We start from the raw sequence: 25,722 nt of genomic DNA, 5'->3' as shown, positions 1-25,722 counted from the left end.
AAACGCCAAAGCGAAGGTGGAGAAGGAGACGTGAACGACAGAGCTGTCCTGACAGGATACTGAACACGAGAATAAGAGAAGAGAATGCTGACCCAGTGACGCGATTCCATTACATTGCAGGTAATGGGGAAAGCAGGAGACCTGGAGAATGCAGCATTTATAACGATTGGCATAACCATATTCGGTTATCCATGAAAACCGAATACAACGATTGGAGTACTCTTAATCGTTGCAGTAAATGGCGAGAGGCGACAAACCGTGAGAAGTCTTCCTGGGGTCAGCCTCCTCGTGCCAGTGGAGGAGCATAACATATGAACACTGAGAAACCCTCAGTCCAACTAAGGGCTTAGTAAAACCATTCAACTGAGCAAGTACATGACTCCACTCTTAGAATAAGGCTGTACCACCTGAGTATATGGTAGCATAGACAGAACCACCAGGCTTCTCTTAGGAGGGAGAGGGGGCTGTAGGAAAGTACATAGAACATGTAGCATACCAGGGATTCAATAGAAACACTTAACACCAGGAGTATTATAAAATATAAAGGTTTATTATAAATACAAGTAGGCCAAGGTAAGTCTTGGGGCAAGTGCTGGTCATAGAGTCAAACGCATTTTTTAAAAAACACACCACTATGCTTTAAAGTACACAGACCAAAGCATAGACCTTGTTCAGAAAACTAACAGTAGTTCTAGGCAAGTCAGACCATATCAAACACATTTAGTATAAGGCACACCCATTCATGGGGTGTAAAACCACAAATTACTTTTAGATCACTTTACAGTAACTGAAGGGTTGTAGACCCTCTTAGTCATACAGTGATACTCAGTTAAGGAATCACATAATCAACCAACCCTGTACTAGGCTACTTTTCTGAGTAGTGGAAAACAGATTCAAGGAACAGTATACTACATTTATGAGAACACAGTTATACTAGGTGAGTAAGACCTTTTGGTGTAATATTCAATTACAGTTGCTTTTCAGATCAGTGGAACACACTAAGTTAATCGATAACTTTCTAACTTATTTTAGGATGACACCGAGCTATTCAAGGTAAGTAAAACCCATATACTTTTTAAAGGAGCTACCAGCAACTTAAAGTTAGGTATACACCTAAGACTGTTTCAGAATCTGTATAAAACAGACCAGGGGAAGCAAAGTCCAACTGGTGAACTTACACACTGATATTCTGAAAGAATTAGGTAAGTGAAGCCAATAGCATTACTTTTGGGAAGAGGCACAACCTATGCACAGGTGAGTAAATTAACCTTGCATCTACTTTTCAGAATGGCACTACACACATTCAAGGTAAGTAAGGAGTTGTGTTACTGCTCACTCTCAGAGTTACAATTACCAAATAACTATCACAAGTAAGTACTTTTCAAACACTTGCTATTCTTTGCTCTCCGGTCTCTGGAAATCGTCTCAGCCGCGTTTTCTTCATCTTCCTCTGCGGATTCAGGTCTAGTGGTTGCCTACCTCCTCAGCTTCCAGGATCTGACTTTTATGCAGGAACCCAGCCAATCACACAGGCATGCAACATTCAAGCTTGGACGCTTAGCAGTCCTTTCAGGATTCTCACAGTCAGGCACGAAGACAAAAGGTTGCAGATTTTTGCACTCCTCCCCCTCTTCCTGCCTTCACAGGCACTCTGGAGCCTGGGTGGGCTTGACCAAGGTCTTCCACTGAAGATATAAATCACACCAAGGAATTTCCCGCACTGCATGACAGGGTAAAGACCAAGAAGGGACAAGAAGCGTGAAAAAAGAAGACCGGGTCATTTTGATAAAAAGGGCCCGCATGGAAGCCTTTGCCGCAGCTGTGAAAACAGCCCGCGGTAAAGGTGCACCGAATTTGTAAAAAGGTTCACTGCCACCCGCCATTTAAGGTGCCTTTGTCCCTCTAACAGAATTGTTACAGTGCTAGTGTGAAAGGGGAACCTGGTTTGGGTATGCTGCTGAAGGGTTAGCATTGTGCCTGAAAGAAAGGAAAACACCTCTGGTAAAACTGCTGTAGAACTTAAAAAATATCACCAACAAAGGTCTACTGAACCCTAACTACAGAGACATCATTCTGGTGGGAAGCATTGTGGCTCTGGTGACTTTTGGGCACATGACTCCATCCATTTTAGGGTTTGGACTTCTTAAGTTAGGCCATTATCTCGTGATCTGGTTATCATTTACTGCAACTAAAATACTCACCTGCCTTGCTGATTCATTTATTAACATTTATAAAGCACAGAGCAGCCCTTAGGCATCGTGGCGCTGTTACAGAAAAAAAGCGTTGCTGGTTGCAGAAAAAACATACTTGGTTACATGAAAACGTAGGTTGGAAATACATACTTGGTTACGGCGTGATACAAAGTACATGCAGGTTGATGTAGGAAGGGGGTTGGAGGGTAGTGGGGTTAGCTGAAGCGTGTGGTTTTGAGTCCTTTGCAGAATGCTGGGAGTGAGGCCTCAGCTCTGAGTGCGTTGGGTAGGGCGTTCCAAAGTTTGGGTGCTATGTGAAAGCCGGAAAGACGAGTCCCCGCCCCCCCCCCCCCCGCCTTTGCTCTTTTGATGGGAGGGATGCGCAGTTGGCAGTTGGTTGGCGTAGCAAGTTCATTTGGGGCGCAAAGATGCATCTCTGAATATTGTTTCAGATAGGTATGGACAGATAAGGCATTTATGCATTAATGTGAGGGTCTTGAAGGCGATTCTCTCGTTTCTGGGAGCTAATGGGCCACTCCTCTGGCCTGTGTGATATGGTCTCTTTTAGGGATATTGAGGGCTGCTCAGAGAGCGTTGTTTTGGGCTATTTGAAGCCAATTTAGATTTTTGGCCGAGGTGCCTGCTAGAAGAGCATTGCAGTAATCTAATTTGGCGCCAATTGTGGCTTGAGCTATGGGTAGGCAGTTTTTGTTGGATAACAAAGATTTTATAAGAGAAACAAGGAAAAAATCAACTCACACTGTAAATGGACACAAAAGTTAAGGTCTACAATGTACTACATTTGCCAAACCAATGTACATTCTGCTCCTAGGGAGTTCAGACAATAGGACAAATGCGGAGGACAAACAACTGGAGCGAAACTGATCATACATTTTAATGAAATAGGTTAAAATATCCAAAACACAATATAAATGAAAAAAATATTTCTAAACAATGTAATAAAAGATTTTTTGTACCTGAATTCTTTGAATACATACACGGTAAATAAACCAAAGTTGTCAAAGTGAGTAATAAAACATACTAAGAGAAATTTTGTTCTAAACATGGACAAGACATTTTTTTCCATTTGTCGTATAAATTGCAAGATTGAACTTAGTATTTTAGCATGTACAATTGCAATTCAAAGGTTCCTATCCTTTGTGTGTATATATGATCAAGGTATGATCACGAAACGTATGACCTTAACTTTTGTGTCCATTTACAGTGTGAGTTGATTTTTTCCTTGTTTCTCTTGTATCTTTGCCCCAAACCCACAATGAACACGCTGGGGACTACCCTATTTCCTTCGTTAAATAAGAATGATTTTATGGCATTTATTAGGTTGGTGGTTTGGGCAGAGGCAGAAGTAATGGCACTGACCTGTCGTGTCATGGACATGGTGGAATTTAGATAGACCCCTAGGGTCTTTACTGAGGGGGAGACAGGGATGATGGCGTTGTCGATGGTGAAGTTACAATATTTTTCGTTTAGTTTGGACAGGATTTCTTTGGGCGCTATGATGATTATCTCTGTTTTATCTCAATTTAAGCACAGACCATTGGCCACCATCCAGGCTTGGATGGTGGAGTATATTTGGAGGAGTGCTGCTAAGTCTTGGTCATATGATTCCGTGAGCGGCAGGAGTATTTGCTTATCGTCGGCGTAGTTGCTGTACGCTATGGCCATGGAGTCCAGTTTGCCAAAGAGAGGTTTTGTGAACAGGTTGTAGAGGGTAGGTGCTGTGCAGGAGCCTTGCATAACTCCGCAGTGGATGGTGGTTGGAGCTGCGTTTGCCTGATTAGAGAAGACCTTTATGGCTCTACCTTCTAAGAAGGATGTTATCCAGGTGGAGGCTTGTTTGGTGAAGTGAGCTGCATGGGTGAGATGGGTGGTGAGAATCTTATGATCGACTAGGTCAAATGCGGCAGAGAGCTCCAAGAGCAAGAGGAGAGCTGGTTTGCCTTTGGCCATTATCTCAGTTATTTGTTTTTCAAAGGTTCAGGAGGGTGGTTTCTGTGCCATGGCTGTTACGGAATCCTGACTGTCATTTACCCAAGATGGCGTTAGTTTCTAGGAAGCGTTGGATCTGGTTGTGGGCTGCTTTATCCAGGATTCGAAGGAGAAATGGGACGGTGGTGATAGGACGGTAGTTGTTGGGGGATGAGGGGTCTAGTGAGTTTTTCTTTAAGAGGGGGCGTCCCCAGTCTTCTTTAAGGCTGGAATGGACAGTGCCTGTGTTGAATGAAGCATTGATGAAAGCCGTAATGAGAGGGGCCAGGGAGTCAGTGCAGTCTTTGGTAGTTTGGGGGGGGGGGGGAACAGATGTCTCCTTTACACATGGAGGGTTTGAGGTGTAGGAGGAGATCTAGCACTTCCGATTCTGAGATGTTTCTGAAGAAGAAGAGAGGGGCAGGCGGCCTATGGGGATGGATACTGGGGGCTGAGAGGAGGTGAGACTTTGGGAGTGCTTGACATTGCGCTTGTATTTTGTCCTGAAGAAGTTTTATTTTGTCGAGCATGGCAGTCTGTATGCTAGAGCACCAAGCTTAATCTTTTATAATTTCATCAGGGCTGGTGGAGGGGGTGATGAGGTCTTTAAAGATGGAGAACATCTCCTTGGATTTAGAGTTGGCGTTGGAGATCCTAAGGTTGAAAGAGTTAGATTTGGCATTGAATATAACTTCCTTATATTGCGTAGAGAGTTTGTTAAATTCTATCTTGGTGGAATCGCTAGGCTTGGACTGCCAGTTGGCTAGAGCAGTGAGTTTACTGGTACAAAGGGCTAGTCAGTCTTCCGTTAACCATGAATTAGTGTGCATAAATATTTTCTCTTTTTTAGCTTCCAGCGGTGCAATAGCATCACTGGCTCTGGAGAGGGTGCGAGAGTAGATATCTGCGAGTTAAGTGGGGTCCCTTGCGAAGGGAGGTTTGAGTTCTGGAACATCCAGAAATGAACAAAGATCATCTTTTGTACATTTTCTGGAGCTTATAACCTTAGCTGGGGGTGCTTACGAGAGTATTTTGGTGGTATGTTTGGTGGGAATGGTGAATTGGATGCTGTTGTGATCCGTCCACGGATAGGCTGTTTTGGAGAGGATGGAGGATGAACAGTTAAGGTCTGCCACCCAGTCTAACGTACGGCCTTTAAAGTGGGTAGGGCATGTGACTTTTTGTATGAGCCCAAGGTCTTTAAGTTCTTTGGCTGAGGCTGCTTTGTCCTTAGGGTCATTAAAACCTAGATTGAGGTCTCTGAGTAAGATGGTTTTTGTCAAGCTTTTTAGGTTGTTATTTAGGACATGGAGGAGGTGCCCTTGGAAGTCAGGGGCAGTGCCTGGGGGCCTGTATATGACATGTAGATTTATAGTACAATTGGGGGATAGGGAGAGTTTGGCTGAGAGGAGGTCATATTTACCTTCCCACAGGTGATTACATAGCCTAATGGAGAGCGCGTCCTTGGATATGAGGGCTACACAACCCCTTTTCAAGAGTTGTCTGTTTTTAGGAAAGAGTATCCCTGTGGGAGAGCGAGAGAGATTGCTGGACCTGATGCATCACGGAGACAGGTTTCCATGATGGCAATAAAGTCTAGATCCTGGGTGGTGATGAGGTTGTTAATCTCGAACGGCATGGGCGGAGATAGAGCGAGCATTGACAAGAGCACATTTGAGGGCAGGGGGAGGAGAATTCTTTTTAGGGAGGGAGGTGTGGTGTGTGGCGCTCAAGGTGCGGATGATTGGGGTGGCAGAAGGGGAGGTGGAATGGGTGAGTTTGGTGGTTTGGGGTAAGAGCGAGCAGGTAAATTGTGAAGGGCAGCTTACGGTCTTTTGTGGTGATGCCAGGCATGAAGGAATGGGCATGACTTGAGAGAGCTTATCCGTGGTGTTGAGTGGGGATGCATATGTGATGGGAGTGCGGGAGCTCAGTTTGGTGTTTCTCTTAGCCGTGGGGGGTTAGGGAGGCTAGGAAACCGTGTAGGTTTAGTGCCGGACCTAAGTCTGTAGATCCTAGATACCAGGTGGGATACCGAGCCTGGAGGGACTGTGAGGAAGCTGCTAGCGGCATTGTCGGAAGTGCTTGCAGGCTGCTGCTGTGGTGTTTGGGGGGGTGGGGAGAAGTGAGTTTGAGATTGGCAATCTGACTGGATGAAGGTGTAGGTAGGTTGCTAGTGCAAGTATTAGTGCAGTGAGGAGGGGATGGGTTAGAGTTGTTGAGTGAGTGGAATGATAAAAGGGTATAAATGATTTCCGTGATTGTGTGGAGGGAGTGCAGAGGGAGGGGCAGTTGCAGATTTGTGAGTGGTAAGAAAGAGGTTGGCTGGTGAGCAAGCGAAGTGGCAGCACTGAGTGTTGGACAGAACACTGCAACTAGGCGTGCTGTAGTGCTGCAGCAATGGGTGAGCACGAGTAGTAGTTGTCACAGATGTTGTGGCAGTACAATATGTTGGGCAGAATAGGAGCAGCGCAGGGTTCATAGGGTACAGTGCTAAACAGAGCAGTTGGTCAGGTAGCACAGAGTGCACAGAACGCAATGTTTAGACAAGTTGGGGCAATGGGCTGGGGAGCGTAGAGTACAGGTTAGACCAGTGGGGCATAGGCATGGGGTGCATAAGATACAATATTAACCCAAAGGTGCATTAGCAAGCACGTGGTGCATGAAATACAATAGTAAGCCAATGGCGCATCAGCAAGCAAGAGGTGCGTAGAATACAATATTAGGCCAGTGGGGCATCAGCAAGCACGAGGTGCATGAAAAACAATATTAGGCCAGTGGGGCATCAGCAAGCAAGAGGTGCGTAAAATACAATACTAGGCCAGTGGGGCATCAGCAAGCACGAGGTGCGTAAAATACAATACTAGGCCAGTGGGGCATCAGCAAGCACGAGGTGCGTAAAATACAATATTAGGCCAGTGGGGCATCAGCAAGCACGAGGTGCGTAAAATACAATACTGGGCCAATGGGGCATCAGCAAGCACTAGGTGCGTAAAATACAATACTAGGCCAATGGGGCATCAGCAAGCACGAGGTGCGTAGAATACAATATTAGGCCAGTGGGGCATCAGCAAGCACAAGGTGCATGAAAAACAATATTAGGCCAGTGGAGCATCAGCAAGCAAGGAGGTGCGTAAAATACAATACTAGGCCAGTGGGGCATCAGCAAGCACGAGGTGCGTAAAATACAATACTAGGCCAGTGGGGCATCAGCAAGCACCAGGTGCATGAAATACACTATTAGGCCAGTGGGGCATCAGCAAGTAAGAGGTGCGTAAAATACAATACTAGGCCAGTGGGGCATCAGCAAGCACGAGGTGCGTAAAATACAATACTAGGCCAGTGGGGCATCAGCAAGCACCAGGTGCATGAAATACAATATTAGGCCAGTGGGGCATCAGCAAGCAAGAGGTGCGTAAAATACAATACTAGGCCAGTGGGGCATCAGCAAGCATGAGGTGCGTAAAATACAATACTAGGCCAATGGGGCATTAGCAAGCACGAGGTGCAAAGAATGCAAAATGAGCAATTTGGGCATCGGCATGAGATGCATCAAGTGCAGGGTAGTACGATTGCTTGTGGTGATTGTCGGCAGCGTGGGCATGGAGCCAGCTATAGCATCAGGGTTCATGTCGCTTCGGGGTGGAGAGCCAACCTTACTGGCAGAAGTTGGGGAGAAGTACAGGCAACGGCAATGCGCTCTGATGCGCAAACAAGTTCAAACAGAGCCTTCCCCGTAACGGGCCTGCATCTGCCAGCGATTATGCGTGGTATCAAGTACTTCGCTGGTTGCTTAGCAACACCCTAAACAGCCGACTTCGAGTGCTGGAGAGGGCGGGCCACCATTTTGAAATACGGCAGCTTCGATAAACACACTGTACATTTGTAAAAAGCTGTGATCTGGGGGAATATATGACCTCTGTTTCATCCAAATGCAGCGATTCAAGGTTTCAGGCGCACGGAAAGAGCTCACCTTGCAGATAGCAGGTGCGCCGTGTGCATGGGCTAACCCTGCTGCTCCTGCAGCACGGGGTTGGACGGCTCAGTAGATCGTAGAGGAGAGGGAGAGGGCTCCTGCCAGTCCTGATTAAGTTATTTGATTTATATTTGAACATATGGTGACTGTATATACTTGTATCAGTGTTGAGCGACAATACTACCTTTTAGATTAATTTTCCAGTGTGTTCCAAAGGCCTATAATACATAACTATTTTTATACTTGACTGTCGAAATTGAATTATTGTGTGCCATACAGTGTGGACTAATTGGGGGCCCAGACTCCCCCCTCATATTCTCCTGAGAATAAGGCTCGACTTCTCCTCCACGTACCTTGATTGGGTTTTGGCTAACCTCTCAGAGCTCCCTGTTCACTATAACCAGGTGGCCTCCAAAAAAATGTCCCCCAGGCCAGATTCTAGAAATCCATCTTAGCAGATGGTGCACCCTTTGGAGATGGATTTGGCGTCCAGTGATGGTATGCAGCGCTGCTCTATCATCGTGTTTGAACCCCAGTGGGGTGGGGGTAGGCCTTGGTATTCCATCTCCTTGCTGTTAGGGAGATTCTTGCACTACCCTCTAGTGAGGGCAATGTAATCATCTAACCTAACTGTGGAACAGTGTGTCTCGCAAAAGCAAAGACCAGACTCACCAATGATAGCTGCAGCAGAGCAGTCATGCTTAACTTTAGGAGGGAGGAAGGTTGGCAGGGAGGTACTATTAGTCCCAACAGACACCACACAAGAATACTGTAAAAATATACACTTCAGTGCCACCTTCTCAAAGGTGACGCTAGGCAGGAGATTGTATGGAGTCTGGCTCCTGTGATGGCATCAAGCAGGACTTCGGATAATTGATGGGGAATCCCAGATCCGCCAGCAGCCAGTCGTCCAGGTACGGGTACACGTGTATAACCCGTAGACGCAGATGGGCCGCCTCCGGTGCAAGGCACTTCGTGAACACCATGGGGGCTGACTTCAGGCCGTAGGGGAGGGCAATGAACTGGTAGTGCCGTTCATGCTCTACGAAGCGTAGAAACTTTCAGTGATTCTTGAGAATGGGGACGTGGAAGTAGGTGTCCTCCAGGTCCAGCAATGTCAGGACGTCTCCTCCTTCCAGTTGGCCGAGCACGTGCTGCAACGTGACCATCCTGAACCTTTGGGACTTGATGTACTTGTTGAGACGCCGAAGTCTAGAATGGGCTGCCAGTCCCCGGTTTTCTTTTTGACTAAAAAGTATCTGGAGTAGTCTCCGGAGCCCCGGAGTTGTTGTGGAACCAGCTCTATTGCCCCCTTTTGCTGCATGGCTCATATCTCCTCTAACAGTTGAGGGATGTGCTGCTCCTGCTGGCCCACCAGCGGGATCTGCAGACACCTGTGCTGAAACTCCAGGGTATGTCCGTGGGCGAGTGCATCCTGCACCCACCTGTCGGTGGAGATATTCTTCCACTCGCTGACGAATCCTGTAAGCCAGCATCCCACGGGGTGCATGTGTGGAGGCCTGACATCCTGGTCGGTTCTGTCCTGCTTCTGTGCCGGCGTCCTGCTTTGAGGCCGACAGTGACGCTGACCACCTCCACCGTAGGCCTTGGAACGGCCTCTGTAGGCCTCCCGGGTCGTGGAACGGGAGGACTGGTGGTACGAATAGAAACTTTCATGGATTTGCCCGACTGTCCTCCGGAGATGTGAAAGGAAGAGCAGTGTTGCTGGAGTGTGTCCAGGGCACAGGCCATCTCTGTATCCGCCTTGATGGCCTGCAGAGATTTGTCGACAACCTTCCCAAAAAGGTTATCTCTGTCGAACAGCATGTCCAGTACTCTCGCCTGGACATCCTGGCGGAAATTCGTGGCATTCAGCCAACCTTGATGATGGAGGCAGACACCGTTCCCCATCTGCTGGAACCTGTGTCAGCTATGTCCAGAGCTATCGTGATGGCATGGTCCGAAGCCACCTCTCCCTCCTGGAAGAGAGTGATCAACTCCATCCTCTTGTTGTTGGGGAGGAACTCCAGAATCGGACCCAGCTTGTACCACAGCTCCATGTCGTACCGGGCCACGATCGCCAGTGCATTAGCCGCCTTGATGGTTGACGCCGCAGTTTAAATAACCTTCCTTCCCATGGTGTCCAACCTCTTCCCCTCGCTGTCTGGAGGGACTGAGACGACAAGGAAGGGTTTGATGACCTTTTCCTCCCGGTTGCCGAAACCACTGAGTCTGGCTATGGTTGCGACCGTACGCACTTTGGTGCGGATGCCGGCAGTACTTTTTCTACAGCCTCTCCCGCTTGGCTGGGGGCGTGCAGGGTTTCTGCAAGAGGGCCAGTCCCTCCTCCCACATGTTGTACAGAAGGGGTACCGCCATGCTGGTCTTCCTTTTGGCCTCACACCTCTAGTACAGGAAAACCTCCTTCTTGGTCTTCTCGGGTATGAGCTGGAAAAGCTCGGAAGCTTTGGCGACCATGGAATGGAACAACCCCACCTCGTCTAGTGGGGACGCCAGTGGCGAAGAGATCCACCTGCCATGACGATATTGTGGCCGTCTCCGTGTCCTGGTCCACTGGGGATTTGGGGGGATCACCAGATGTGGGGGCTGATAGGGTGGTGTCGGATTACGCTTCCTCTTCTTAGCCAGAGGCTGATGGGGCCACAGGGACCAGGCCCTGCAGCATCCTTCTCTGGATTTCAGACAAAGTGTGCAGGGTCAATAGGATGTTCAGGGATACATCGCTTGGTGGAGCTGGCATGATCGGAACACTAGGCCCTGCCCCATAGTCTCTGGCATTGCCGTCGGCGTCAACCTCCACGTCCTTGTGGACCATGTGTATGGACTGCCAACGTCACAGTGGAGGCTTCCCGCCTTGGAGGCAGGGACACCTTGGGCGCAGTATGGGTTACCTTTTACGGGGTCAGCCCCTTTCGCCTGAGAGCAGCCGCCACCAGCTCAATCGTCGACAAAGATTTCTCCTGCGCCGCCTGGGCCTTCTTGGGCAGGTCGGCTGCCTTTTCCTCAGCACTTGGCTTCTCAGGCTTCTCCCACAGCTGAGCCAGGTTGGGCGATTTTCTTTTTGAGGAGGAGCTCGATCGCTAATTGTGATGCAGACGGATGGTGCTACTGATCGCGCCCGGCTTGCGCTGCGACCCTTAATGTAGCTTGACTTGTGTTGATTGGCCTTGTCTTGGGCCCCTACGGATGGGGCACCTTCAAAGGACTTAAAAGCCTGCTCCTCGGAACGGCCGGTCCTTGGTGAGGTATGACCCTGCTCGGGGCAAAGGCAGAGGCCTTGGCATTCAGCTACACTGCCAGTCTAACTGTGTTGATCCTTCATGTTTTTCTTGGAGAAGCCAAGGCAGATCTCGCACTCCCCCTCCTGGTGGTCTGGGTGAAGACAGAGGTATTGGAGGCGTTTGTCCTCATTTTGTAGCCTGCATCTGGTGCAGGGCGTGAAAAAGGACCTTCCTTCTGGTCTTGTAGGTAAGATCCTTAAGACTTGCTTTATGCATGGGCTCGAAAGGAGACCCCATAATTCTAGTCAATACCACATTTAGGTCCCATCCGGGAGCCGGGTTAGAAATAGGGGGGTGAATTCTTTTTACCCCTTCCATGAAAGTCTTAATAACAGTATTGTACGATTTGACCGACTATAAAAGTCCAACCTCACCAAAAGACCTACATCAAACACCACGAAAGGTTCCAACTACCAAACGTCCGAACTTTTCGTGGTGTGTGTTTAGGTGTTTCGGTGGGGTCGGGCTGGGGTTTTTGGTTGGGGGGTTGTTCCTGATGAACCTCTGTCTCCTTCAGCGTCACTAGGGACACCGATACTGCCCTAGCTAGATTGCCCAGTCACGTCAATGGAGGCTTCGGCCTGCATGGTGTGGACGGCCAAGTGCTTGGTCTGGCGGTCTTTAAGAATTTTCGGGCTGTGAAGTTTGCAGGACTTGCAAACCTTTTCTGGGTGGTCCCTAGGGAGACAGTAATTGCACACTCAGTGCATGTCCTTCCACAGGAACTTCCTATGGCAGGTAGGGCCACATTTAAAAGGTGTGTTTTCCATAATAAATAGACAGGCCAGTTTGGCGATAAAAGGGAAAAAGGGCTGGAAGAATATGCATTCTCTTAAAGGAGTAGCTATATGAGACCCCCCCCCCCGCTCTCCCTACGTTAAGGGCCACGTCCCGAAGAGGTCCATAAAGGCTGTGTCTGATCGTCGAGTCAGTCAGGCGCCATTGACGATGGAGCTGTTCGCTGAGGGCCATCAAGCAGATGAAAGATGCTGCTGCAATAAGCGGAGAGTGAAAGAAAGAAAGAAGTCTATGAATACACTAACTAGTCAAAGGCATCAGCCTGTCAGCCTGGAAAGGAACTCTGCAACTTGCGACCGACTATGCTGGCGAAAAGAAACGATCTGAGGTACCTCGACGCATGAAGGACCATGGGTACAGTACACATCACACTAGGGATAGTATTACTAACACACCCTGTCGATGTCAGTTTTCGAGTTTCGAAAACAAATCTTGCAATACTCAGCGACTATTATTAATGTCCGACTATGCAGAGCATGTGATCTCGCATATCCACAAGCCTCAGAAATATATAAGGGATACAATACTCGCCGTAATCGTATTTCTGATGTTTGTATCTGCTTAGATTCACATGCTCTGCATAGTCCAACATCTAGTGGTAGTCGCAGAGTATTACAAGATTTGTTTTCAAAAGCCGAAAATGGACGTCGACAGGGCGTGTTAGTAATACTATCCCTACTGTGACGTGTACTGTACCCATGGTCCTTCATGCGTCGAGGTCCCTCAGATTGTTTGTTTCTGACATGAGGTTGCATGAAGTGTAGCACGAGTATAGATGTGATTAAGCCGAAACAGTGATAGACCAGAAAACATCTATGCGCCTTCAAGTACAGAAGGGGAGGAAGGGTGGGCACATGTGAATCTAAGCAGTTCCAAGCATATATAGTGGACATTCACTTACTGTGGATTCATTCAATGTTTTACTGTGCCTTTAAACCATCCTCACCGTCTGAAAAGCAGTCTTGACTGCTCAGTTACAACGACCACTGGAGAGTCAAGATAACTCAAGGAAATGCCTGGAAGCCAAGTAGGTTGACTTATGTGGGTCGCAAAAACAAAGCCTAAGAAACATATCCCTAAGAAGTCCTAGCTAGAACATCCACTGATCTCCCTACTGCAGCTTAGTCCACAAACATTATGGTCGTCTCCTGGGGAGTTCTTGGACATCGTATTCATCGCTGGTCTCCTCCCATTTCCAAGAATTCTACTTGCAGTCATTGTACCCGGAACTGTGACCTGTAGAAAACTCAATGTCGGAACTCACCTATGCACCATTATCACCCCATGTGTTCCTAGTAAACAGCCATACCTACAGTTTGAAGGCCTTCAGGCTCCTAGTCCTCCACTGCTGCCTTTCTACGCGGCCTCCCCTGCAGACCCTTCTCCTGGCAATGAAACTGTGACAACATCTGAAGCTCGGATTCACCATCTCCAATCTTCCTTACAGTGCCTTGTTTGTAACACGTGCTCTGCATCTCCTCTATTGTGGTACCTTGTAAACATCTGCCCAAAATTGCCTCCTCCTTAGCCCCCTCCAACTTGGCCACTTGCAATAGCTATATACTAAAAGCAGGAGCTGCCCATTGGCTTTGTCCTATTGATTTCTATAGGGGAACATTTCATAAAGTAATCTCAAGTAGTTTTAAGAATCCACAGCTTTTCCTTCGCTGTAAAGAATTGCTGAATTATTGCATCGTTTGTTTTCCTATGTCCCTTATGGGCCACTTTGGTGTTTTATAATGCTCAATAACTATACTCTTACTAATCCGGCCACTTCCTTGCTATTCAGGCAAAGTGCTATGACATGCTTCAATCCAGAGAGTCCACTCTGTAAATTCACCATCTCTGCCGCTTGACCAAGTAGGACTCTGCTTTGCTGTAGAGTGTTATGGATGGATTATGAAAACTACTATTAAGACCCTGCTTCCTCACACCCCACCCTCCCATGCCTTGAAATAAGAACATTTCTGGGTAGAGACATGATTCACTAGGCCTTCAGCCATCTTCTCACGCCAAAACACGCCTGTGCCCGACAGGAAGAGCAACTACAGACGGAGACGTGATGGAATAAGACTTAGAACCAGGCCATCCATATGGACTGACCCAAGTTAACGCTTTACCTTCATTTCCTCCTTGTCCTGCGACAGCCTGCTGATGTACTCCTCCTTCTCACGATGGCGCTGCTTCAAGATTGCACGCTGACTCTGATACAGTGCAATGTACTCACCTAAAGCAAAAACGGAAGTCAGATGAGAGCTCACGTAATGTGGAATTGGGGAGCAGCACACGGCACATCAATCTGATGAAAAGGACAGCAAACATCAAGCAGGAGGCACGCACACCACACATCAAAGGAGGATGGCGCACACAAAAGTCAAACGGGGAGGGGAAAATGGCATATGAAACTGGGGAGAAGTGCAGCAGCGTGATTGGTGGATGGAGCACTCAACAGGTTATGTGCTGCTCCCACCTTCCACATGTCAAACAGAGGCACATATATCAAGGCAGAGGTGGTTACAGAAATAACGTACAACAATTCATGGGTCTATAAAGGAGGAGTACACAACACATCAAGCAATGAAGAAGGCAGGTGGTTAAGTGTAAGAGCAGAAGGGCAAAACATACTACAAGTGGCATTCAACATACTAAGCAACATGAAAGATAGGGGGCAGGGTGGGGCCAAGGCACGCCTAGGATGGGGGGGTGCATGGGTGTTTGGAGGAGTACTAGAGGAGGCTGATGGGACCACGGAACGCCACAGGACTGGCTGAGGCACGCCAGAAAGGGGGAAGGGCGAGGCATGCCAGAAGAGCCCCTGCAGCACACCAGAAGGGCTCCCAAAGCACGCCAGAAGGAGGCTGTGGTACCCGGGAGGGGAAAAGAGGGGGCCGTGACACGCAAGAGGGGAAAAGAGGAGGCCGTGACACGCAAGAGGGGAAAAGAGGGGGCCGTGACACGCAAGAGGGGAAAAGAGGGGGCCGTGACACGCAAGAGGGGAAAAGAGGGGGCCGTGACACGCAAGAGGGGGACAGAGAGGGCCGTGACACGCAAGAGGGGGACAGAGGGCCGTGACACGCAAGAGGGGGGCCGTGACACTCCAGAGGGCGGCACGGCACTCCAGAGGGCGGCAAGGGTGCCACAACACCTCAGAGGGGACCAAGGGGCCATGACACCTCAGAGGAGGGGAAGGGATTTGGGAGGTTTTCAGAATCACGAGTAGTGTAGGGTTCTGGGAAGCTATCATTAGGAGCCCTGCAAAAGTTTGAACTTAACACTCTTGAGTTCACAGAGGACGAGCAGTTCCACTGAGACTTAATTGTACTTTACACCAAACTCCATATCACCTAACAAACACAGGAGCATGACAAGTAACAATGTCCACAAAGGCAAGTATGAAAATACTATTTTCTTTTTAGCAACAGCATTAAGAAAAAGACACAAAGGCAAATAAAACAATATTTACGCATGCACAAAATACAGTTTGGTGTCCATGTTGCAACACACCACATTTCACAGTTAAGGCATTATAACTTTAACAATGACCTAAAATGGAGGATAAAGATGTTATGATATGATAGGTCATTTATAACGCGCTTAATACCCAGACGTTTCTAAGCGCGGACCCGGGGATCGAACCAGTGTTGCTCCGTGTTGTCTTGCTTTCAAGGCGAGCATGTTGCCACTGAGCTATCCTCCCGAAAGGTTACATGATGTTACATAAACCTTACAATGGTATAAGGCAGTTTAATGATTCCAAGCTGTAACCTAGAGGCAATATTCGGCAATGTTCACTGTAAGTACTGTCAGGATTCCAACTAAGTCTACAATGTGACAACTTGAAAGGTGGTCATGGGGTCCACATGCTTCCCCAAGCAAATGGATGATGGTACGGGGGGACCTTATGTTGATCCACACTTATACCGTATTATTGAGCAGGGGGACGATCACACCAAAATGCCAATTTACAACACAAAAAGAGTTCCTTGGGTATGGCCAGGCATTCCATTTCTCAAGACCAGCCTCTCCACTTTACTCAATAAGTCAAATTGCCTCTAAAATATTTTCTCCCTGGCCACACTCATGTGGCAGGGGCAGAGACAACCCCAATGTAGTTATACTACCCGATGGGTAGTATAGCTCAGTGGCAGCACGCTTGTCTTGGAATCAAGACGACGCAAAACACCACAGGTTAGAATCCTGCGTCCGCAGTTAGAAACCTCTTCAGTATTAAGCGCGTTATATTATGTCAGGGCAGTGGAAACAGTGGTGCCTTCAGAAGCCTGTGACCACCCCGGTTCAAAGGATTAGTGGGGGTTAGGGGGCGCTTGAGAGCCCGAGCAAGAGGGTGTCGGGGTGACAGAGCTCTGATGCCGTCTAATATTCCCGTCTAATCTGTACAAAAACTAAATGCAATAGTATAATCCAGTGGGGAGAACTGGATGCCCGCATTACGATTCAACAGCCGACCCGGAGGCTGAGATATGGGCGATGATGATCCCGGGAACCTGTGAAAGTGCAAACAGGGCCTGCCTGTCAGCCGTGACGCCCTGCAACGGCAGACCCTTCCAGGCTCCTAGCTTTGAGACAGAAACTGGAGTCGGACAACAGATCCGGAGAGGAGCAGAGGCACAGTGAGGAGCGCTGCTGCATGACACGCCGCTGCCAACCCACGAGATATGCCTGGTCACTGACATCCCTACACACCTGATCTCGGGGGCAGTGGCCACGCCACCCCCTGACTACTTGCTTACACATAGGGCGACCAGACGTCCCGGTTTTCCCGGGACAGTCTGGGGAAATCGCACTCCGTCCCGGGGTCCCGGGAGTTTTTTCATTTTAGAAATCCTGTCCAGGGTTTGCAGTGTTGGGTGGCTACGGTAATTAAAAGTGTACTTTTTTTTCACAACACTTTCAGAATTTTGAAGTTGGAGGATTGGCTCAAACCCCCCCCGTCGCCCCTTTCAGGTACAAGTCACAGCACTTACTGACTGTGCCACAGAGATTGACTTGGAAAAGGGTGTACAGCAAGCAACTTTATATCAATTAGAGCGTAACGCCCGTTTTGAATTAACATGCCTAGATTCACAGACAAAACTGCATAAATGAGATATACAGTTTATAGAAAGGAGAAGTGCTGGAAATATGATTGTGTGGTGGTTGTGGGGACGTGTTGGGGGAAGGGGCGGTAATTGGTGGGCTGCGATGGGGTAGTCCCTCTTATGTTGTTGGTCGTCCTGGTTTTTCGTTTTGGAAATCTGGTCACCCTACTTACACGCCATGGAGATGTGGAACAATCCAAAGACCGCACCAGAGAGTGCCACTCGGTCAGAGCTCCAATGGGGCACCTCCCCCCGTCAATAACTGCAGAGCTGCGATATCCCGGCAAGCTACTGGGGGGGCCCTGTGGGCTGGGACGAGTGGGAGAGTTAGTCACACATGCATACTACTGGCCTAAGAGAAGCACGAGGCCGGGCTGATTGCAATGGCCTGCAAAAACTGGCTCTCTAGGCTTTACACTGATGGACTACTGCTCCTATGGCACCCTGTTTCGCTGACTGCAGAAGTTAAGCGGCCCAATTACGCCAACACCTCCAGGATGGCTCTCGGATATCTGGCCAACGCCTCATGCTACTAAAATCGGCAACCAGCCCCTGGCTGCTACATGAGCACTCCATACTTCAGAAGGTGGATCGCCTGCCATAGACTTGTGGCCTCACAGCCGACGGATGCTGTGGCCTCTTCTGATTAATTCACAGATTAAGACATTAATAGAACCGCTGCAACTATGGGGGTTGATAAATAGGAGCCACTGTTCTCACTAAATGAACCTGCAAATCATTGGCACAAGATTACCCAAGTGGACACCTGGACCAGGCAAGACATGAGAAGATTGGGACCCAAGGGGTGGCCTCCAACAGACCGTAACGAGCTGACTGACCCCCGTGGGCCACACTTAATGAGGCAATAGGGACCACTAACGCTGAGGGGACACCCACTGGAATCGCCTGCACACACCCCGCAGCCAGCCTATTGTGTGAACTGAACAAGGCAATTGCAACAGCCTGGGCTTCCCTGGCTCTGTACCCACCTGGCATGATACGGCCATCTCCCAGCCCCTCTTCTGACGACACCACAGATCCAGATGCTACCAGTGCACCATTGTGCAGTTCTACCCGGAGACAACCCACGATGGAAGCCCACATCCAAGACCAACTGCAGGCGATCCTCCTGGAGAAGATTGTGATGCTGGAAATGCATTGGAGGGACAGGGCCTCCCCCTTTCCTTGTCCTGTAGTCCTTTTTCATTTGTGTTCTGTATTGTTTTCTGCCCAGGAGTCCATGTGGGACTCCTGACAGTGCAGCTCTTCCTGTTTTTGGTTTGGTGTACAGACCCATGGGATACCCTTATGGCACCCATGGGTGGGGGTGCAGCCCTGTGCCCCTGGTGTATGTTTTTGGGCACCTGTGTGTGGCCAATAGACCAGGGTATGGGCTGGTGGCAGCTCCATGCTGAATTTGACAGGTGCTCAGAGTATCCTCCATTTTGGGATACCCAGGCCCTGCTAGGAAACAAGATGGACCCTGTGGCCTCTTGCTTTCTATTGCCTGTTACCTTGTTTTCCCAAAGTCCTGGGAAGCCCTGACTCTGTCCCTTCCCCTCGACTGGCTATTGGGTGGAAGTTCCATATATGGTGTTGTTGTGAAGCCCAGGCCAGACTGGCTGGAGCCTTCCCAGTGACTGTATATTGTGGGTACACCCTGTGGGTGGGACCTGGGTGAATGCAGTGTGTGTGTGAACAATATGCACTTCTTGTTGTGGAAGTCTGGTTTCTGGTATGAGAGACGACTGAGACAGCCCTGCCCAAAACTGACATCAATGCAGTTTGTAGTGTTGAATGGCTGGGTACTTGTCCCAAAACAAATTCCTTGTTGTGAGTGTCTGAGAGGGAGGAGTATGGCCTGAATGCACTGTATGCCTGATTGGCTGACTGACTGCATGAATGGCCTTCTGTATGACTGGCTGCTGAGTGTGACCCAGCAGTGTGGATGAGACACAGAATAGTATATCTGGGGACCTCTCACCACTGGAAGTTGTTCAGAAGCTGAGTCAACACTTAAAGAGTAACTGGAACTGCTTATCCTCGACACCCAGCTGGAAGAAGACAACCTCCTGCTGCATTTGCTTCGACCCGATCTGCTTCGTCGAGGACTGGTCCGAGAGAGGACCTGGCTAGGTGCCCTCGTCCCATGCGCCGTGGGACCATCGTGCACCGCTAACCTTTGCCGAAGCTCTTGGAAGTCAGACCCTCGAAAGGCTGCCGACCGGAGACGGGGACCGCTGACGAGAACGAAGTGAAGCACCCGGACATCGACGCCGTCGAAGTCCATTGCCGTCTACCAGGGTTCGGAGTATCGCCGTAACCGCTGGAGGCCTGTTGAAGCCGTGTTGGGGAGGCGACCGCTTGACGCCGTGCCACCGACGACCGGAGCCGCCCACTTCTTTGCCCAAGACTGTTGAATCGAAGGACTCCCTTGTCTGCACCGACTGCTTTATCCCGCCGGAGAAAGTTGAGGACGCCGACATGCCGAGGAGAATCCGCTGGTGGGTTTCCCGCCACTTGAAAACCACAAAGACTTCGACGACTCGACGCCCTTGTCGGGCCACATTTTTTCAGAAACTCTTTGCGGTCCAGAACTATCAAACACTGAGGTGCCCCGCACACCTCATCCTCGCAGGATGTCGCCGACGAGTACCGCCTGGATCGATGCCGTGGTCTCAGCACCCTCGAACTTTTCATTGACGCCTCCAATGACAAGTTCACCTTCTTCAACGCCTCTTGACGATCCGTGGCTCCTGCTTTAAGGGAGTCACTCAAGAAGGATCCAGCGACACCTCTTCGAAGACCTCTGCTCTACCCGGTACATTTTGAGTGGGGGGGGGAGGGGTAAGAAACATTATAGAAGGAAATAAGACTCTGAGAACAATATCTGGACTAGGCTTGTGATACATCTTTACTTTACAGGTTGCCCAGGTGGGGGGATCTCCACACAGAACTGTGTCTAGGGGTAGAGGCCAGTATACTGCCAATTGTTCTAACCAACTGCTTTCCCTTCTATGTCTATTGTTGGTTACTTTTATTAATTGATTTGTGTGACATTTAGAGTTGATGCACTTTAATGAGATCTGATAATAATTGTGGTATCACTTTAGAACTGTATATATTTGCCATTGTAGATGTTGAGCACAAAGTGAGTTATTGTGATAGTGTACATAACCTTGAATACTAATTATATAAAGACTGTTTTAACTAATACAGTGTGTGGAGATTCCTTTGTGGGGGCTTGCGGACTACACTGTACTTAAGAAGAACAAGTTACTTTCTTACCTGGTAACGTTCTTTCGATGGGATGGTCCGACGACTTATTCCATATCTATGGCAGGTAATGTCCACAGCTGTGCTGCTTCGAATAATCTTTGGCGTCTGCGTCCTGCGTCGATGACGTCGATGCGCCGTCCCCGACGACCTCCTCCGACGGCCATCGTCACCCGATGTGATAAGTAGGACGCACGACACCCATAGCCTCAGTTATAGTTTTTTCCCAGAACGTGTGCCACCAGTTTTCTGACATTCAGACACACAAGGCCTTGCGGAATGCAAGCTGCAATCGGAAAAGAAATTCTGCAGCGGGGAAGGCAGGGAGGGGGCGATATGGAATACGTCGTCGGACCATCCCATCGAAAGAACGTTACCAGGTAAGAGTAACTTGTTCTTCGAGGGGATTGGGTCCTCCGACATATTCCATATCTATGACAGACTCCCAAAGTAGTACCAAGCAAGGAGGTGGGAAAGAATTTAGAATACAAATTTAGCATGCCCAATCAAATTGCGGAATAGAGAACTACCTTGCCAAAGGCCAGATCTTGCCCTCTGATGGTATCAAGGGAGTAGTGACGTACAAAAGTATGTACTGAAGCCCAGGTGGCTGCATCGCAGATGTGACGAATAGGAACTCCCCTCTGCAGGGCAGTAGACGCAGCCACTCCCCTGGTAGAATGGCCCGCAAGCCAGCCGGAGGGTCCTTACCCGCCAAGCGGTAACACTCGGAGATAGCTAAAATAATCCAACGAGACAAAGTCTGTTTCGTCACAGCTTGTCCCAAACGCTTTCCAGCGTAACCAATGAAAAGTTGATTGTCCACTCTGACCCGGGACATGCGCGAAATATAAAAGCTCAGCGCTTTCCTAGGATCAAGCCTATGGAGCCTCTCCTCTTCCTTACCAGGATGTGGAGGAGGATAGAACGCCGGAAGAACAACCTTCTGGCTCAAATGAAATTCCGAAACCACCTTCGGAAGAAAAGAAGGACGAACTCTAAGGGCAACCCTGTCCTTCTGAAACACAGTGAAGGGTGGCTTAGCTGAAAGTGCCTGTAACTCACTCTGCGAGCGGAAGTAACCGCAACCAAAAACACAGTTTTCAGAGTCAACCGCCTCAAAGGGCAAGAATGTAAAGGCTCAAACGGAGCACCAATAAGAAACCTAAGAACAAGGTTCAAATCCCAACCGGGCACCAGAAAAGGTGACGGAGGGAACACATTAGTGAGCCCTTTCAAAAACTGCGAAATCAAAGGAATCTTAAAATAGGAACACTCTTCAGACGAGTGCTTAAAGATGGACAGCGCCGCCAGGTAACCTTTAATGGTCCCCACTTGCAAGCCCCTGTGGGCCAAAGAAAGCAAAAAAGACAACCATGGGAACGTCACATTCAAAAGGATCCACATTCTGAACTCTGCACCAGTCGCAGAACTTTCTCCAACGGCAAAGAGACTTTGTTGCCGGCCGCCTGGCCGAGAGCAACACCTCCATCACGTCTTCAGGGAGGTCCCAATCCTTATACCTCAACCTTTCAGAAGCCAAGCGTGAAGATTGAGGGATCTGACCTCTGGATGGAGAACCTGACCCCCCCCTCCCGTGAGAGCAGATCGTCTTGGTAGGGAAGACGATGCGGAGGGCAGATGGACAAGTCTAGAAGGTCCGGGTATGGGAACCGAACCTCCGTAACCTCTGCAGCACTTGCGGGATGACGGGGACTGGAGGAAACGCGTACAGCAGTGGGAATGACCACTCCACCACAAACGCGTCTCCTAAGGCTCCTTTTGGAGGAAATTCCCGTGAGCAAAACCTTTCGCACTTCCGGTTGACACTGGAGGCGAAGAGATCCACTTGAGGGGTCCCCCAAAGGCCGAAGATCTCCAGGAGAATCTCCTGAGCCAGCTCCCATTCGTGAGAGATCGTGCTATGCCTGCTCAGAGCGTCCGCCGTCTCGTTGTCGTCTCCGGCCAGATGAACCACCGAGATCGAAACTTCCGGCTGGATGGCCCAGAACTCGAGCTGCATCGTCTCCCTGCACAGCGGAAGTGACCCTGCCCCCCCCCCCTTTTCGTTGAGGTAGTGCATGGCCACCGTGTTGTCTGTTAGAATCAGGACATTCTTTCCGCGCACAGTCGGCAGAAAAGCCTTCAGGGCTAGCCTGACGGCCCTCAGCTCAAACAGATTGATATGGAGTCTGGACTCCGACGGAGACCAACGACCGCTGACTGTCAACTCGTTTGCATGAGCTCCCCATCCCGTGAGGGATGCGTCTGTCACGATCGTCACCTACGGCCAAGGCAGCTAAAATGGGACCCCCTTCATCAGATTGCCTTCGACGGCCCACCACAGAAGGTCCCGGGCTACCGAGGACGGCACCTGAACAGGGTCCGACAGCCTGCCGGAGGACTGAGACCACTGGAGCTTGAGTGCCCACTGCAAAGATCTCATCCGCAGACGAGCCTCTGGCACCAGAAGAATGCAGGATGCCATGAGGCCGAGCAGTCTCAAGAACTCGGATGCTGGGAGATCCTGGCCAAATTGAAACTTGTTCACCATCTGCTGAATGTGAAGAGCCCTCACCTGAGGAGCAAAACACTGTCCCAGGGACGTGTCGAGCACTGCTCCGATGTACTCGAGCCTCTGCGTTGGCGTCAAATGGGACTTCTTTAAATTGAGGGAGAAGCCCAGCCTGTGAAGGGAGTGGCAGGTGACGGACAGATGATCCAGGACTTGCTCGGGAGAGCTCCCCCTGATCAACCAATCGTCCAGGTAGGGGTAGACGTGAATCCCCCCTTTCCTGAGATGCGCTGCCACCACCACCATGAGCTTGGTGAAAACCCTCGGGGCGGAGGTCAATCCGAACGGCAGGACCCGAAACTGAAAGTGCGAGTCACCAACCGCGAACCTCAGGTACTTTTTGTGCTTGGGATGGATCGACACATGGAAGTAAGCATCCTTGAGGTCGAGAGACACCAACCAGTCCTGAAGTTGAAGGGCCTGGAGGACTTGAGAAAGAGTCACCATCTTGAACTTGTCCTTCCTGAGGAGTTTGTTCAAACCGCGCAAGTCCATGATGGGTCTCAATCCCCCGTCTTTCTTCGAAATCAAAAAATAAGGGGAATACCATCCCTTGTTCCTCTCCGCTACAGGCACCAGTTCTATGGTGCCTTTCTCCAGCAGGGCTTGAATTTCCTGCGCAATGAGCGGATCCGGACACTTCAAAGAGAGGTTCCCCTGGTGGATTGTCGTGAGGCCTCTGCCGAAAAAGGAAGACAGTAGCCGTGGGTTATGATCTCCAGAACCCACACATCCGAAGTAATGGCTTGCCACTCTACAAGATGCTGCGCCAGCCTTCCCCCAACCGGCGAACCATGGGACCTGGCCTCATGACTGATTGGTAGCGACTGCGGCGTTGCCAGAGGGCAAAGAGGCAACTGCCCGAGCGGCCTTGGCACCTCGAGTACCTTTGTTTCCACCTCTGGCACTCTTACGATGGCCTCTTTGACTGCTAGCTCCCCTCGCTTTACTGAAGGACGAGTAATAGCGAAAGGAACCTCCCCTCCATTGCTGTCCCCTAGGACGAAAAGGCGGAGGTTGGTGAACTGCAGCGCCCAACGACTTCGCTGCAGCTTTGGAGGTCTGCAACCTCTCAAGGCTCTCGTCAGCCTTGCTGCCAAAAAGGTGTTCACCGTCAAAGGGCATGTTGAGGAGCCGGGACTGCACATCAGGAGCGAACCCAGACTACCGCAACCACGCAAACCTGCGCATTACGGTGCTCGCCGCCATGGACCGGCTGACACAATCCGCCAAGTACAAACCCGACCGAAAGGCCTCACACATGGCATCCTTGCCATCCTGAACCATAGCAAGGAAACCATCCCGTTCGTCCCCTTCGGGAATATGTTCAGCCGCTAATGCAACACAGTTCCACAGAGTGTGTGTGAAACGAGACAAGGCACATATGAAGTTGGCCGCCTGAAGCGCCATACCCCCCGAAGAAAACACTTTCTTCGCCCAGCCGTCAAAACATTTGTCGTCCCTATCCGGATGGGTGGTAGGATATGACGCCTGCTTTGCCGGGGCAGTAGCCGCCTGCACCACCAAACTCTCCGGAGTGGGGTGCCTAGACAAGTAGCAGGGGTCGCTAATGGCTGGACGGAATTTTCGCGACAAAGACTTGCCCACTGCCGGGAGATTCTCTGGAGCAGTCCAAGCCGCCGCCACCCTTCTCTGCAGAGCCATATGAGAAGGCAAAACCGGGTCAGTGGGTGTACCGAGATCAAGGATGTCCGTGAGATCATCCTGAACGAACTCCCCTGGGGGAGCTGACCAACCCAAGTACTCGGTAACCCGAGACATAAGGCGCCGATATGAAGAATCGGCATGAGTGCCAGGCTCCGGCCGACAAAACTCTACCTCCGGAGAGGTGTCCAGTCCACTGACATCATGCAGCGACTGCCTCAGGTCATCAAACTGGCTACGGCCCGAGATAAGTTCATCCGGAACCGGAATCGCAACCAGGCTGCCATCAGAGCCTTCATCACCCTCTGAAATGTACTCCAGGTGGGGAGAGGAAGACCTCTGTGGACCAAAGCAGTGCCGGACCTTAGCCATAGCCTTTTTAGGGACAAACCCCGTGCCATGGGACCCCTCCGACACCACCGCCTCGAAAGGTGTCGAGGGCACCAAACGAGTCGGTGCCAGCGTCAACAGAAAAGGCGTCAACGTCAGCTGCAGCGCCCCCAGCATCGGCGGCGTCGACACAAGCCTCGAAACCGGAGCTCCGAGCGTGTCTCTCGACGATCTAGGCGCTGACGACCCCCTCGGAGGCAGAGCCTCGAGAGAAATCGTGGACGACCTCGGTGCCACAGGCGTCGACGTCTTCTTCGAAGACGGCACAGGATCACATGGTCTCGAGCGCGTCGAGGACCGGGACCTGGAACGGGCATGGCGAGAACGGCTACCCTTGTCCGAGCGGGACCTCTCCCGCGAGCCGTGCCGACCACCCGAGCCCGAAGGCGTACGGGTGGTGTCTCTCGACCGGTGCCGACCGACCCCACTCGGAGGCGCGGACGGACCGGTGCCCTGCGAT

The 25,722-nt window shown here is 50.2% G+C and overlaps 1 protein-coding gene across 4 annotated transcripts in view; it reads right to left on the bottom strand.

Moving 5' to 3' along the window:
• The window catches only part of GOLGA2 (golgin A2), a 918,457-nt gene that overhangs the window by 20,895 nt on the left and 871,840 nt on the right, over positions 1-25,722 (bottom strand). For all 4 annotated transcript variants that reach the window (XM_069609145.1, XM_069609147.1, XM_069609148.1 and 1 more), the window contains one exon: positions 14,378-14,484. In XM_069609145.1, the coding sequence (XP_069465246.1) occupies positions 14,378-14,484 (107 nt within the window). The remainder of the gene's footprint in view (positions 1-14,377; positions 14,485-25,722) is intronic.

Source organism: Ambystoma mexicanum, chromosome 8 (assembly GCF_040938575.1).
Source record: "Ambystoma mexicanum isolate Mex_15411 chromosome 8, UKY_AmexF1_1, whole genome shotgun sequence".
Taxonomy (NCBI): Eukaryota; Metazoa; Chordata; class Amphibia; order Caudata; family Ambystomatidae; genus Ambystoma; species Ambystoma mexicanum.
Note: the sequence above shows the minus strand (reverse complement) of the source record. Positions and strands in the feature narration are given on the sequence as shown.